At 37.7% G+C, this 14,992-nt stretch overlaps 1 protein-coding gene across 1 annotated transcript in view; it reads left to right on the top strand.

The window, feature by feature from the left end:
- The window catches only part of CDKAL1 (CDK5 regulatory subunit associated protein 1 like 1), a 418,320-nt gene that overhangs the window by 294,070 nt on the left and 109,258 nt on the right, over positions 1-14,992 (top strand). Inside the window, exon 12 of the mRNA XM_009637900.2 lies at positions 12,802-12,982. Coding sequence (XP_009636195.2) covers positions 12,802-12,982 — 181 coding nt within the window. The remainder of the gene's footprint in view (positions 1-12,801; positions 12,983-14,992) is intronic.

Genomic DNA, 14,992 nt, shown 5'->3' with positions numbered 1-14,992 from the left:
TCTTTGCTTCCATATTCAGACATTCAAAGCCTCTTGTTTTCCAAGGTAGTCATGCCCTACACTTGTAAGCTGAAAGCATCTCTGAAAATTAGACCATTTGCATTTCATGAGGGATACTGCCTCTGAAAAATTCACTCTTAGTAATGTATAGCAATGTACAGCAAAAACTGTCTGGTGTAAAACTGCAGCACTTCTTAGTTACAGTAAGAGTACATGAATTATATTTTAAATGTCTCTGGCTAGCATTCAGGAAAACTGCTTTGGGCTGCTAAAAACTTGCCCCAGCCGACCTGTCTGCCTCTCTCTCTTGGATCTGTGGTTCTGATATTTAATTATAATGACACTTTTCGAAAGTACTGTGTCAATAAGAATGTAGCGTATAAACTGCTGTGTTTTAGATGATCAGCTGGTGTGGTATAAGTTGTATTTCATTCGGTACTTTGAAGATGGAGTGGAGATTATGTTAAATTTAATGCACATTACGCATGTGTTGTTAACTGCTGTTTCCCTCACAACCTCCATCCTTCCTATGTAGATGTTTGCAACTGGAAAACTTTTCATGTGATGATTTCTCACAAAAGAATAGGACAAGAAAAAGCCAGGCAAATTGTTTGTATAGCTTGTGATGTGAGAGAATTATATCTCTCTTAAATCTGTCAGCTCTTTTGGGGTAACTCTTTCAAGCTGAGCATGTTTTCCTCAAAATCTGCTTTGCTGTAATGTCTATTTTGCCAGAAGCCATTCTCCTCTCTTTCTCTCTGCTGTAGAAGTTCTTAATGTAAATGATCTGGAACCAAAACCTTGGAATAAAACATCTGACCCGGTGGCAATTTTAGTTCTTCATTTTCTTCCTTGATCCATTCTTGATTCTGCTTCAGATAGAAATCTTAAATTCTTGTTAAAGTCTTGCACCTTGTCATACTACTGCTCCTTTGACAACTTCTTCTGTTCCCCCCTACCCCACATTGCTGACTTTGGCCTGTCTTTGAAACGTGCTTGGCCTTCTTTTTGTTGCCAGTTCTACCTTATTTGTTTTGCAAAACTTTACCCAGCCAGTGTGTTTCAGCAAAAAGTTATTCATTTCCATCAGATTCATACCTTAAGGGGAAATAATTTCATGAGGAGAGGGCTATTCCTCCACAACTGTTTAATATCCATCTGAAGTCATCTTTGAAGTCCTTGACTTTTTGAGACTGCGTCTCTGCCCAGCTTTATTTTTGAGCTGATGTATTCGTCAATCGGTCTCTTTTAATGACAGTTATGTTTTTCAGAATTTCTGTTCAGTAATAGCTCAGAAAGAGGCAGAGCCTGATATCGATTTGAGGAAGGTGTAGATATGCTGGTAATCTCAGGCTTCTCATTAGAGTGGGACTCGGCGTAGTGTTTATGTCTCTGTGGAGGAGAGAATTTTTCTCTGTTTCTTCTGTTTTCCCATAGTGGGGGAAGGCAGTAGCATGAGTCCTGTTTTCCTGAATTTTAACACCGGTCATACTGGAAAGGGATTTTTACCAGTTTGTTGTCCCTATTGCAGACTCTGCTCTCAAAGGATGTTTCAGCACGTGGCTGTCATAAAAGTAGTGTGTTTTAATGATTTGGGGGTGTAACATTTCTCGAGATGTACAGCATTGGTAAACATTCCACTTGCATTTTCTTACAAGTAAGCAACTGGCATTGGTATTTCTCTCCTGTCCCTTGCATTGCATAAGGTCCATTACCTTTTGCTGCTTGCTTGCTAGAAAACAATTGAACCCAAACCAGAAAGAAAAATTAGAAAAAGCAGACCATTTATCTAAATTCTAGAAATACTTTAAGAGATTTTTATCTTGTTGTGCCTTCATTGTTAAATGCTGTCAACACCCCTCTCAAAAAGGATATGTTACAATGGGAAATGTTACTGGGAAGACCAGTAGAGGTTATCAGAGGTATGACAGATCTGTCACACAAAGGAAATTAAAGACTCTTCGGTCTGGAAAAGTGCTAATTGAGAAGGACTAGAACAGAGGTCAATAAAATTGTGAAGGGTACTGAGAAGGTGAACAGACTTATTCCTGGTCTCTCCCAGTGTCACAATTAGGGGACATCAAATGGAATTAGCAAGTGGCAGGCTGAGGAGGAAGATTTCTTTTTTTTTTTTTTTTTTTTTTTCCTTTCAATTGGTTATGATATGGAGGAGGTGAGATTCAAGGGGAGACAGGACAAGTTAATGGAGAAGTCCATCAGAGGCTACTGTTTACAAAAACATCTCCGTGACAAAACCCAGTTGTTGGGAGGAGGAACTGATTCTGGGGGATTGTACATCTTAAACACTTCCCTGGGCTTCTGCTGCTGCCCATTGCTAGCAGTAGACTCCTGGCTTAGGTGGACCTTTGGCCTGATCTGTTTTATCTTCAAAATCCTTGAAATATTACAGGACTGTAGATTATACAGGGACAAAACCACAAGTTCAGAAAGATTTTATTTTTTTCTTTTTAATTAGCATTTGCTAATGGAGCACTAGCTTGCAATTTTTTCATTTGGTTTCATCATGCCAAAAAGGCATGTTAATCATTTTGGTTTATACGCCTGATTTCTGTGTCAGAGTGAAGAGCTAAATGACTGTCACTGAAACAGACACGGATGGGTCCTCAGAGCCCAAGACGTTTGGTATTGGCGATAAGCATTGTGTCAGGCTGAGAAAAAGTATATAATACTCTCGGCTACTCATGGCTGAGATCCTATTATCTCTGACCATGCCTGACAGCTCTAATGTTAAACAGTGAAGGGTCATAGAAAATTAGTGTAATTTCAATGGCTGCTTTAGTGCAGCAAACATTAAGTCAGTTCCCAAGAACAGTTCCCTGGTGCAACCCTTAATAAATTCAAACTTTATTTTTAGTGATGACCTTTAGTAATGTGAGCCTTGATCCATTGAGATGCTGTTCACTTTTGATGCATCTCCAAATCCCTTTTTTATGCATTTTAAATCAACACACGCTTATTCTGAATTTATGCGTGTGGATAGACGGAGAGATGTAATTTAAACACATCTGTTCAAATATGCATTTCAGATCAACTTGGTGCCGGTTCTCATAATACGGCTGAGTTTTTGACGGGTATTATATCCCTAAAGTACACAGCAGATGGTATTTATTAGAGATTGAATGGAAATGAAGTTTAAGGATGTTGAGCTTTTTGTCTTAAGTCGCTCATTTTTTAATCATAAAACAATAATGATCTGAGGTTATAAATCTGTAATGAAGTTCTGTAAAATGTTTCATATTTATGGAAAGAGTAGAACACCTTATATTTTAATAAAGTTAGTCCAAGCCTTAACTGTTTGTTTTATTAAGAAAATTGATAATGGGAAGTATTATAATGTTTCTTATAAAACATTTGGGCTGCATCTAGCAGGAAGTCTAGCAACCTTCACTATAATTGTTTAAAGAGGGTAAAACTGTGTGTACTCTTTCATCCTCAGGCAGTAAGCCATGCCAATTAGGAAATACACTTTTTATCTAGGTCACTATTCCCTGATAACAAGGACAGACCCAGTCCCTACTCACACAGAGTCCTCCATACCTGTACCTTCTTAAGTTGAGTTCTGGAAATCAGGTCTCCTAGCTGCCTCCAGGTGTTGTTCACCCCAGTTTCTGAAAGAGCTCTTCCAGGGGCAGGAGGTGGCCTTGGAAAAGAACAGTCATAAAAAATACCCCTTCTCACTCTCAGTTAAACTATGAGAGCTGTTAGATTGTGTCTCTTGATCACAGCCTTTGTAAGGTGACTTGCATCAAACCCACTAATGACTCCAAAGTTCAAAACCAACCTCTTCAGCTGCACCTGCAAATCCGTTGGAAGTTGCTGCAGATCACAAAGCTCAGGTGTGATGTGTTCCCTGTGGGAATCACCACCAGGAGTCAGCCTTCAGTGCTCTGTGAGGTGTGGAATGCCAAAAGCAGAATGCACTCAGCGGCTCTGTAGCTGTCAGGTTAGGCTCCATATGTACTTTCTGCTACCCTTGAAATTTGAACTGTTTCACTGTGATTCGCCTCCAAATTAAATGGTAGGATTTATGGTCTTGACAATTATTCTCCCATATATGTATGTGCTTACACCCTTCTTCAGGGAAATCTGCACGGGTGCTCCAAAGAAATACTTTGGTCGTGTCTGGCTTTTGTTTGTCTCATTTCTTATTTTTTAAAGAAAAACCCAACATACAAGCAATACAGCATTACAATTTCTTTGTCTGGTTGGTTGTGTCTTAGGCATCAGTTTCAGAGAGATAGGATCCAAGCTGTGAAAACAATTTAAAAAAAAAAAAGTATTAAAATTTTACATTTTACACACATTAAAAAAATAAAACTTATTTAAATGTCTATAGTCAGTGTTTCAATAGTCAAGTGAAAGTAAACAAGTGAGTTGGCTGATAAATGAAGCCATTATAGACTTTTACAAACAATAACAACATAAAGTTATTTTCACTTTAATGCAGGCAAACTGCAAGGTAAAGGCGAACTGATTTGTGACACAACCTGAAGTTGCATTAGGCAATAAAAGAGAACATTTTAAAATATTTGAGATAATATAATTGCTTTGCACTGGGAACATGTACGTGAATAAAAGATGTTAGCAGGTGTCCTGCCAGGGTGGAATCTCATGCTATTGTATTTCATAGAAATATATACACCATAAACAGGTCTAAATTTGGTTAAAGGAATCAAAACAGAAGGTCTGAATAACTAATATGCAACACAGTTTAAAAATAATGAAGTTCAAGCACGTTGGTTTATTAAATAAACTTTTGTCTTGCACTGAATATAAGCAGCTTTCTTTTTTAGAGCGAGGCCACAGCTTTCACCCATTTCTCTCAGTATGTGATTGTATCTGACACTATTGGATGTAATATACATTTAGGTTTTTTTCAATATGGTTTATTACAGATTTAATAGAAATTCAATCAAAATGCAGTAAATTCATTTTCTCAATTGGCTCAGTCTGATGGACGGTGTGATAGAAGCAAACATAAGGTCCCTCAGACTTACACAAAGTCTGAAGTCAAAAGACTTTAATGCTAACTATAGAAGAGTGGAAATTGATATTACTTTTACATTATTTATATTTATTTTATTGAAGTCTGACTCCCTGGCCATGTTCACTCCAATATCTTGCCATCTCTGCTCTTTTAGATCATATTGCAGTCTGTAAAATGTCTGTCCTGTCTTGCCATTTATACTTTTATTGCTAAATTTTGTAGTTATATTTTAAATATCTTTTTTGAGAAGTCATGATTGGATCTTTCCTACTTATCCTACATTCAGTTGCAAAATCTCCCACTATTTGTCCTGATAATTTTGATGATGTCACTGGAAAAGGAAATGGCAGCATCATGTAGAATTTCATATAAGAACTAATAACATAAGTTCTGTGGTGAACTTGATAGTACTGCTTGTTTTCTTACATCATTTTCTTAAATATTAACGTTCATGATATATATGTAGCTGCATTTAGATAAGCAGTCTCACCAAATGATAGTTTGTATCTAGCCATAAGGCTCAGTCTGTTATCATTTAAAAGGCTTCACACATAAACGTTAATGAAATGTCTATTGTCATTGAACCGAAGTACTTTCCAGTTTCACTCCATGTGTGAATCAGTTGAGCAAGTGATATGAGGGTTTAAAATAAGCTCTTTTTTTCTGCCACAGAGGTTTTGAACTTGTACATCCTGGACTACTTTTCAACGCATATGGAAAAGATTACCAAGAAAAACATTGTCAGTGGAGATCCATTTATTAGAAGTCTGTTCATCCGTTGCATAATTTAGGGTAAAACATAAACTGAAAAAGATGGAAACCGCCCTGCTTCAGAAATTATGTTCAGGTTTAGTCCCCTAACTCCAGACACTTAAATTAGGAGTATATTGTGCTGTGCTCTGTTTGTCGTCCAGGCAGAGAGAGAGAGAAGTGCAGGAGGATTTCAGATCAGAAGTAGTCTGAATCCCTTTCTAAAAGTATGGGGATCTTCCTGGGGCTTAATTCTCAGGTTAATCTCCACGTGGTCAAGAGAGAGGCAGGGAGAAGTTCCATGTAGTTCCTAGCCTTTGAAAGAGGCAGGGCTTCCAGCTGAGCAGTCTGTTTCTCTTGCGCTAGCTCCAGCTCCTGGGACTCCTCAATGAGCAATTCAAGTTGAAGTCAGAAATCCCACAGGACTCGGCCTTGTAGAGAAAAAAGAAAAAGAGGGGGGAAAGGGTTTCTGGAGGACTGCATGTGGTCATGGGGAAGACGCAAACATCTCCGTCAGCTCCAACACAAAATGGCATGTTGAGATGCCTGCTAGGTTCTGTAAATACGCGTGAAAGAGCAACTCTCAGATACCTTCAAATTATGTCATCCATTAACTTCATTTCATTTGCTGGTTCCCTTAACAGGCATACGCTGCAGAAAGGTGCTAAAATATAAAATAACGTCTGAGGCTGAAATAACATTTCAGAGAAGACTGGTTTTATTTTCGTAATAATTCCACTTTTTTTTCCTAACATTTTTTCAATGCAAATTGCTAATTTATGAACCAAGAAGTTGCTAGATAATCGCTTCGTTTTGGTTTTCACCTTAATTACTCTAGATTTCCCAGGCAGTTCTTGTACCCTTCTGTAAGAACATAGTGTTTTAAATTTATTCATGTAGCTGTTTATTCTGATCCAGTATTTTGTTATACTGGGAGGGGTGGAGGTGGGGGATCGTGGTTAAGAGTGAGTTGGTGGCTTTAAGTCATTGCTGGATTTAAATGTTAATTGCTGAAAGGGAAGCGGGAAGAATATGTGATCATGCAAAAGAATTTCAGGTAGTCACATGAGTAGGTGAAGGTGCTGATGAATTTTAGCTCCTTTACTTAATTTCTTCCCTGAGCATGATTTGGTTAGTAATGGTTATTGCTAAAGGAAATGTTTTCTGTAACTAAAGCCACATGAAATGATCCATGCAACGACTGAATCCTAGCAAGTTTCACACTTTTGCTGCTGGTTTTCTTAGACATCTTGCTCTGTGAAAATAGAGGGGGGGAGGGGTGAATAAGGGGGGTGTGGGTTACTGTTTTATTTTTGGCAGCTTGACGCCTTTATCTCTTTCCTAAGTCAGATGGCCAGGGATTTTGCATTTCACTCCCAACTCACCTTCCATCAAGAGTTCTCTAACTTCTCTCTGCAGGTGAATCGGTCTGCGGTAACCGGCACTGTAATATCTGCTATACTTCCTGTTACTGCTAGTCCAGCTTCTGTTTTCTCTAACATCGGTAACGAAGTCCCCTGGGCAGAAAAGAGCTGGAAACGTGTCGCTGTGAGGGTATGCCTGCACTGCTTGCTGGTTAGTAATATGCCGCAGAGATACCTGAGCAAGCAGAGCTCCAGGAACTACCTAGCTGTGGTAGCACAGAGCTCACCTCAGGCTGATTTATTCTTCCAGGCTTGTTTAGAGCTCACTCAGGTACCTGTGAGCGGTGAGGAGGCAATTCTCAGGACAGCAGTTACCCACAGCACGTTCTTTACTTGCCCACAACTTCACTTCCAGGCATCAGCCACTCCTTTGGGAGGTGGAACACTTTTTTTCTCTGACCCAAGAGGCTGACTTGGTTCCTCTTCAGGTAGAGGGTAAGATGTTGCATTTCTTCTGTGTCCTTTCAAACACGGTTGTTCCTCCTTTCTGTGAGGTTTTGGATATCTGTCCTCTCAGCGCTTGTTCATGATTATTCCTAGGTGTGCTGGGCCTTACAGCATCACACTAAAATGGGCACTTCTTTACTGTAAGATGAAGTAGTTGCTTCTTTATGGATGGTCAGAACTGCCCAAGGTGATGGTGATTGTATCGCTGGTCTGGTTCAGGATGACAGCATGAATCTGCTTGAATTGAGAGATTCAAGCAGAGATTTATTTATGGTAGAGGGACAAAAAGGAGAGAATGTTGAGGAACCCTAAATATTAGGGCTGTATTATCATGGCATTGATTATTCCTCAAATTAATCTTTTTCTGAAATTCCACAATTTTATTGTAAAATGTTCCAACTGAGAGTTGTCTTAGGACTCTGTTTTTTCTTGGTTTCTACACTTGCGTGAATGGAGATGATAGTATGTCTTCAGAGAATAAATCTTGCAAGATTTATGATTGCAAGATAAAATGATCGCACACAATCTTTCTCAGCGTTTGTCAGGACTATGAGGCTTTAAAATGGCTGGCAAAGTTTAAGTCATTTTATGCTCCGAAGTATTGAAACAGACTGACCACCTCCATTAGCCAGGCTATAAGGAGCATCCAGACCTCTGTATGTTGGAAGCAACTTTCTGCTTTTTTAAAACAGTTTTATCTTTCGTAAGGACCACTCTGTATTCTTGGTTCACTGAACAATGTGTTGTGGAGCTTCTCTACTGACCCTAGAAAACATTTTCTGCAACTGAATTTTAGGCTTACTGTAAATGCATTTATGTAATAAATGTTACAAAATGCTTACTGGGGGTGTTCAGCAGTTTTTTTTCTTTGTTTACTTCAGAATAGATAAACTGCATTTCGTTTCAAAAAACAATTTAATATTGGCTGATGCACAAGAAATTAGTTCTTGTATGATTTTTGCATCATGTTTCATAGCTGGGACAATTTTTTAAACATCATCTGAATCTACATAATAAGGAATTTTGTACTGCTTTCTTTCAGACTGTCAGAGCAAAGGTCACTTTAATTTTCAAGTATATACGTTTTATATTTTTCTGCAATTATATCTACCCACAGCACGTTCTTTACTTGCCCACAACTTCACTTCCAGGCATCAGCCACTCCTTTGGGAGGTGGAACACTTTTTTTCTCTGACCCAAGAGGCTGACTTGGTTCCTCTTCAGGTAGAGGGTAAGATGTTGCATTTCTTCTGTGTCCTTTCAAACACGGTTGTTCCTCCTTTCTGTGAGGTTTTGGATATCTGTCCTCTCAGCGCTTGTTCATGATTATTCCTAGGTGTGCTGGGCCTTACAGCATCACACTAAAATGGGCACTTCTTTACTGTAAGATGAAGTAGTTGCTTCTTTATGGATGGTCAGAACTGCCCAAGGTGATGGTGATTGTATCGCTGGTCTGGTTCAGGATGACAGCATGAATCTGCTTGAATAGATGTGAGAGATTTATTTATGGTAGAGGGACAAAAAGGAGAGAATGTTGAGGAACCCTAAATATTAGGGCTGTATTATCATGGCATTGATTATTCCTCAAATTAATCTTTTTCTGAAATTCCACAATTTTATTGTAAAATGTTCCAACTGAGAGTTGTCTTAGGACTCTGTTTTTTCTTGGTTTCTACACTTGCGTGAATGGAGATGATAGTATGTCTTCAGAGAATAAATCTTGCAAGATTTATGATTGCAAGATAAAATGATCGCACACAATCTTTCTCAGCGTTTGTCAGGACTATGAGGCTTTAAAACGGCTGGCAAAGTTTAAGTCATTTTATGCTCCGAAGTATTGGAACAGACTGACCACCTCCATTAGCCAGGCTATAAGGAGCATCCAGACCTCTGTATGTTGGAAGCAACTTTCTGCTTTTTTAAAACAGTTTTATCTTTCGTAAGGACCACTCTGTATTCTTGGTTCACTGAACAATGTGTTGTGGAGCTTCTCTACTGACCCTAGAAAACATTTTCTGCAGCTGAATTTTAGGCTTACTGTAAATGCATTTATGTAATAAATGTTACAAAATGCTTACTGGGGGTGTTCAGCAGTTTTTTTTCTTTGTTTACTTCAGAATAGATAAACTGCATTTCGTTTCAAAAAACAATTTAATATTGGCTGATGCACAAGAAATTAGTTCTTGTATGATTTTTGCATCATGTTTCATAGCTGGGACAATTTTTTAAACATCATCTGAATCTACATAATAAGGAATTTTGTACTGCTTTCTTTCAGACTGTCAGAGCAAAGGTCACTTTAATTTTCAAGTATATACGTTTTATATTTTTCTGCAATTATATCTTTTTTTTCCCCTCTTTTTTTCACTAAGAAATGATGTTTTGCATCTGGAACTAATTGTACTTATTTTTGTTAATCGGTGCTTTCAGAAAGGGTAAGAGCTTGGTTTTTGTCCGTAACTGGATTTTATTCTGAGTGAAATCTCATGCTTTTCTCCCCTTTAAAACTACTTTTTAAACAATATAATCAACAGTCATATAAAAATGCACTATGTAATGTCATATTTTAGGCAGTCATACTGGATTGAACTGTAATTAATTGCTGTTGCTGAATACACTGTCGTCCTTATTCTCTTTTCATACCCTAGCTTTTCTTTGTGTGTAATAATTCCATCCAGGAAGAAATCTAATTACTAAGATAATTAACACCTTATCACCAAATAGAGTTCAGACATTTGTAGAATTTATGAATTTTTAAAATATGTAATTTCCTTTTAACTGAATGACAACTGGTGTTATGGAGAAAAAGAGCATATTTTATTGTATCTAGCTTGATTGGACCTTATAATTCATGTTGCTATAGAAACAACCAAACCTTTATAAGGGATGGTATTACTACTACCATTGTTAATAAATGCTTTGACTGTTGCCAATAGTGTCATTAAAATGGTTAAAATAACTTCATTATAACGGTTTTGTCAAACGTAATGAATGTTCTGTTCATGTTCTGAGAAATGGCAGCTGATGTTATGTGATACTGATTTATAAAGTAATGTACTTTTTCTTCCATAAGCTTACTGTTACGCAAGGTATTTGCGATGTGAACAAAATCATGTTGCAGAATACAGTGCTCCTCTGTTCACTCAGTCCTTAAAGCTAACAAATTTTATTGTTACTTGATACCAGGCAGAACTTCCTATCTTGCAGTTTGTCAGTCTTAAGAAAGCAATGGTAACTGAGGCTGTTTAGCCAACAGCTCTGGGGATTTTTGCTGTTCTGTGCGATATTCAGCTTGTGTTTCCCACTTAGAATTATTGGACCAAGTCCTTGAAAATGTTCAGTTTTATACTGGTTTCGATTTGGTATTCAAATGCCATGTTTTAACTTAAATGATGGAGTCTGAATTCATGAACTCAAAAAGGAATTGAAATAATTTGGTTTCTTTTGTGGGGATTTTTCATAAGGAAAAGGTGAAAGAAGATTCTAATAATATATTGTCTAATAAATTCCTGTGCAGCTAACTATATATGCAGACACATGTAAAAAGGAGGCCAAGACATTTGTTTTAATATAAGCTCATTGCCAATACTTAAATAAAAAATTACTTTATTTTAAGTTAAAAAAAGTAAGTCACAAAAGATATTTACTACCATATACTGTTTGTATGAAGGCCGCTGTGGTACATATAAGCTGTGCATGCTCTAATACTGCACCTCATCAAATTACTAAGAACAGTATTTTCTGCTTCCCCTTTCTTGCCAACATTCTCCTGTTCCAGCAGAGCTCTTCGTTGAAGGAAGTTTTTCTTTCAGCCATTCAAACTCAAGTTTCTTCACCCGCTGTAACCACAGCGTTATTTTTTCTGAGGCAATGTACTGTCTAATAAGAAATGATAGTTCTTTTTGGCCAGTCGAATACTTTATAAATGTCATTTGGATTACATGTGTCTGTGTTTACAGTTTTGCTGTCTCTTGTCCTAATGAGGGGAAGAGAAGGCTTCCAGCCATTCTTTAGGTTGGAGACAGTCTTGGACACCCCTTCTTAAACTCAGGTGTGAGCTTTACTTGTGGCAGTCATCTTTCTGCCACTGACCCCTAAAAGAATCCGTCTCAGCTGTTCCTTTGCCTGTAGCCTACTTAAGAAATGTAGAGTTATATAGGTTGGAAGGGACCTCTGGAAGTCATTTCATCTATTCCCCCCACTTGAAACAGGGCCAGCTTTAAGTCAGATACCACCAATATCTTTACAGGGTTCTTACTTTTCCTCATAAATCCTATTTTCTCCAGTTCATTATTGTTACCGATAGTTTAGCATTAACTCCGTGTTGTAGAAACAATCTTGTCTGTGTTGGTAGGGAGCACTGAGCACTTCTGAGCATTATACATTCCTGCCTCTCTGCAGAAGAGATTTATCATTATTCCCACTTTACACAAGCAGGCTGAATACAAAACAGTGCTGTGGTTTCAGTTTCTCGTAGGACAGTGGTCATCCAGCTAGCTAGCATCAGATTTGGAAAACTGACCTGATATCTCCTGGGTCCCATAGAGTGCTCTGTAAATATGGTGCCATAATCTCTTCGTTGTAGGGCTCATTTTTCTGGGCCATGTCACAGAATCACAGAAGGGTTGAGGTTGGAAGGGACCTCTTGGAGGTCATTTTGTCCAATGCCCTCTGCTCAGGCAGGGCCACCTAGAGCCAATCACACAGGATAGTGTCCAGATGGCTTTTGAATATCTCCAAGGAGAGAGACTCCACAATCTCCCTGGGCAATATAAAACATTCAGTAGTTTACAAATTCTAGTGGTTCAGTCTCAGAGGTTATCAATTTTCTGGATTAAGCAATCAGAATTCAAGAGATTTACAAGCTCTGCCGATCACCTATGATTTCGAACGAAGGAGAAGCTGGTCCAGATGGTTTCACTCTTCTGTCACAGTCCTAATCCAATATTTGCTGCAATATCTATCTTCTATTCTGTGTGCTCTAGGCTGAGTACCAAATGCGTTTTTCATTACCAAGCAATTGTATTAAAATCTCTTTTTTTTTCCAAAGATCATTTTGGGTCTCAATTTCTGTAGATAAAGTTGAAGAGTTATGAATCTATGTACACGCTTTTAAGGGAGCAAGACTTGTACACGTCCTTAGTTCAGTGTTCCTTTCTACTTTCTTTACAGAGTGCCTGGAATAACAATTGCTACAGACATCATCTGTGGTTTTCCAGGAGAGACAGATGAAGATTTTCAAGAAACAATGAAACTTGTAGAACAGTACAGGTTTCCGAGCTTGTTCATTAATCAGTTTTACCCACGCCCAGGAACCCCGGCTGCAAAAATGCATCAAGTTCCAGCTGCGGTGGTAAGATCCATTTTTTTGTGCCACTGTACACAGTGTACTCAGATGTCTTTAAATACGTAAAGCGTGTACATGAAAATGTAGATTTTCTGCAGAACTTATGCTACAATTCAATTAAAGTTTTTTTCAGTCCAGTAAGTGAAATGATTGTTGAATTGCCTTTAGAGGTTAGCTAGATCACTGACCGCACTTTCATGAATAAATTACTGTTCAGATTGTTAGGACGGGTAAAATAGTGGTTATTCTAAAGTCATGTCTTCTTTCTATCAGGTTTTGGCTGAATGAGTACCAAGAGGGGCAGCTGATTGATTATGCATATTAATTTTTTTCCATTTTAAGACTTTTGTGACTCCAGCAATGTGAAGCTTATTGTGAATAATTATGCAACGTATTAATAATAGAGCAGTGATAATCTCTGATTTAGTTGTCAAATATCAAATTTGCAGGCAGCTTCTTTTCGAGATTCCTCGTATACACTGCTTATAAACTCTGCTTCCTTCAGCCTGCGTGTTAAAGGCCTTTGATAAAATGGGCATTTAATCTTTCAGTTTTCATGTGTTTTCTTCCTTTCTTTCTCTGCCAAGTGTAACCCTTCCTGACTACCAACATTCTCATCTCAAATTCACATGAGGAAAACAGCCTGTTTTCATATAGAAGGTAGATGGCTACTGATTGTATTTTGCTTGATATAAATAGCTATTTGTAAGCAACAATAACATCAATCACATCTGAAGGTGTGGTTTGATTTATTTTAAAAAAATCGTAATTTTTGTAATCTGAATCTCAAAACAAGAAAGCATACAAGATTGATGCCCATGCAATATTTCAACTCATTATTATCTCATTATTATGGGCATAAATAATATTTATATTTCCTTTTAGTGTAAGAATGAAAGTCAGCCAACAATCTAAATCAGTTCAAATCAAAAACTGTTTCTTTCAATTTATGTATCCTGGTACACTGACATGAGGTCAAAACTCCGTATCAGTACTTGTATCCCTTTGCATCTGAAAGCTAAACAAAGTATTTCTGCTTACTCTCAGTATATACCACAAATTCCATAGGATGTGTCAGCTGCTAAAGACATAAAATGAGATTATGTTTGGCTTCTTCAGTTTATTGTTGAGAGAAGTACAGCTTGAGCAATGATGGCTCATTTATTGTAGGCTGTCTCGTAATGGGCAATCCTGAGTTTTCAAATATAAATAGCTGCTGTTGAATAGTCTACTTAGTGTAACCAGCTCTCGCTGTTGAATTATTTTTATTAGTTTTGAATGCTTTTTACAACTTCTGTAAACTAAAAAAAAAAAATGCAGAAATGTAATTTTTGGAAGCTAGGAAGCTTAAAAATCAAAATACTGAGTTATGTTTCGGTTTTGCATTCTTTAATCCACAAGTTTTTAAGCGTGCTCTTTTCACAGGAGGTGCAAAGAGCTTAAGTTAATTTACCCTATTCTGTTTAACTGCAGTGGGAAGACAATATGTTAAGAGCTAAATTATTAAAAGAACATTAGCTGTTCTGTGGTTAGGAGTGTTACTTGGAAAACAGTAACGTAATTTTAACCCAGTTTTACATTAATTCTTCTTGTTTGTGGCACTAGTACTTACTGATTTTGGTGAGTTAGAACCTTCAAAGAAGATGGGGCCTCTAATCCAGGGCCAATGAAAATCTGTAACTAATAGATTTTGTTTCTCTCCACCCCACCCCCCCCAGTCCTTCAAAAATCCTGTGTTATGAGATCCTTTGTTCTTTTATCTCTTTGTAGAAATGGAGAGTATCTAGTCAAACAGAGCAGGAAGAGCTTGTGCTAATCTCTTATGTTTTATATCCACCTTACTTCTAGACAGAAGCTGTTGGTCTTTCTTGCATTACCAGGAATGGACAGGCATTTAATTTGTCATTTCTTGCCTAGAGGAACTTTTGCATGTTTCTCTGCTAGGAGAAGGAGTAGCACATCACCATCCATGTTATATATTCTTCCTCATCCTTTAATAAAATATTGTTCTTGTCG

Source organism: Egretta garzetta, unplaced genomic scaffold (genome assembly GCF_000687185.1).
Source record: "Egretta garzetta isolate BGI_Z169 unplaced genomic scaffold, ASM68718v1 scaffold14, whole genome shotgun sequence".
Taxonomy (NCBI): Eukaryota; Metazoa; Chordata; class Aves; order Pelecaniformes; family Ardeidae; genus Egretta; species Egretta garzetta.
The sequence above is the reverse complement of the archived record's forward strand: the minus strand, read 5'-3'. Positions and strand labels throughout refer to the sequence as shown.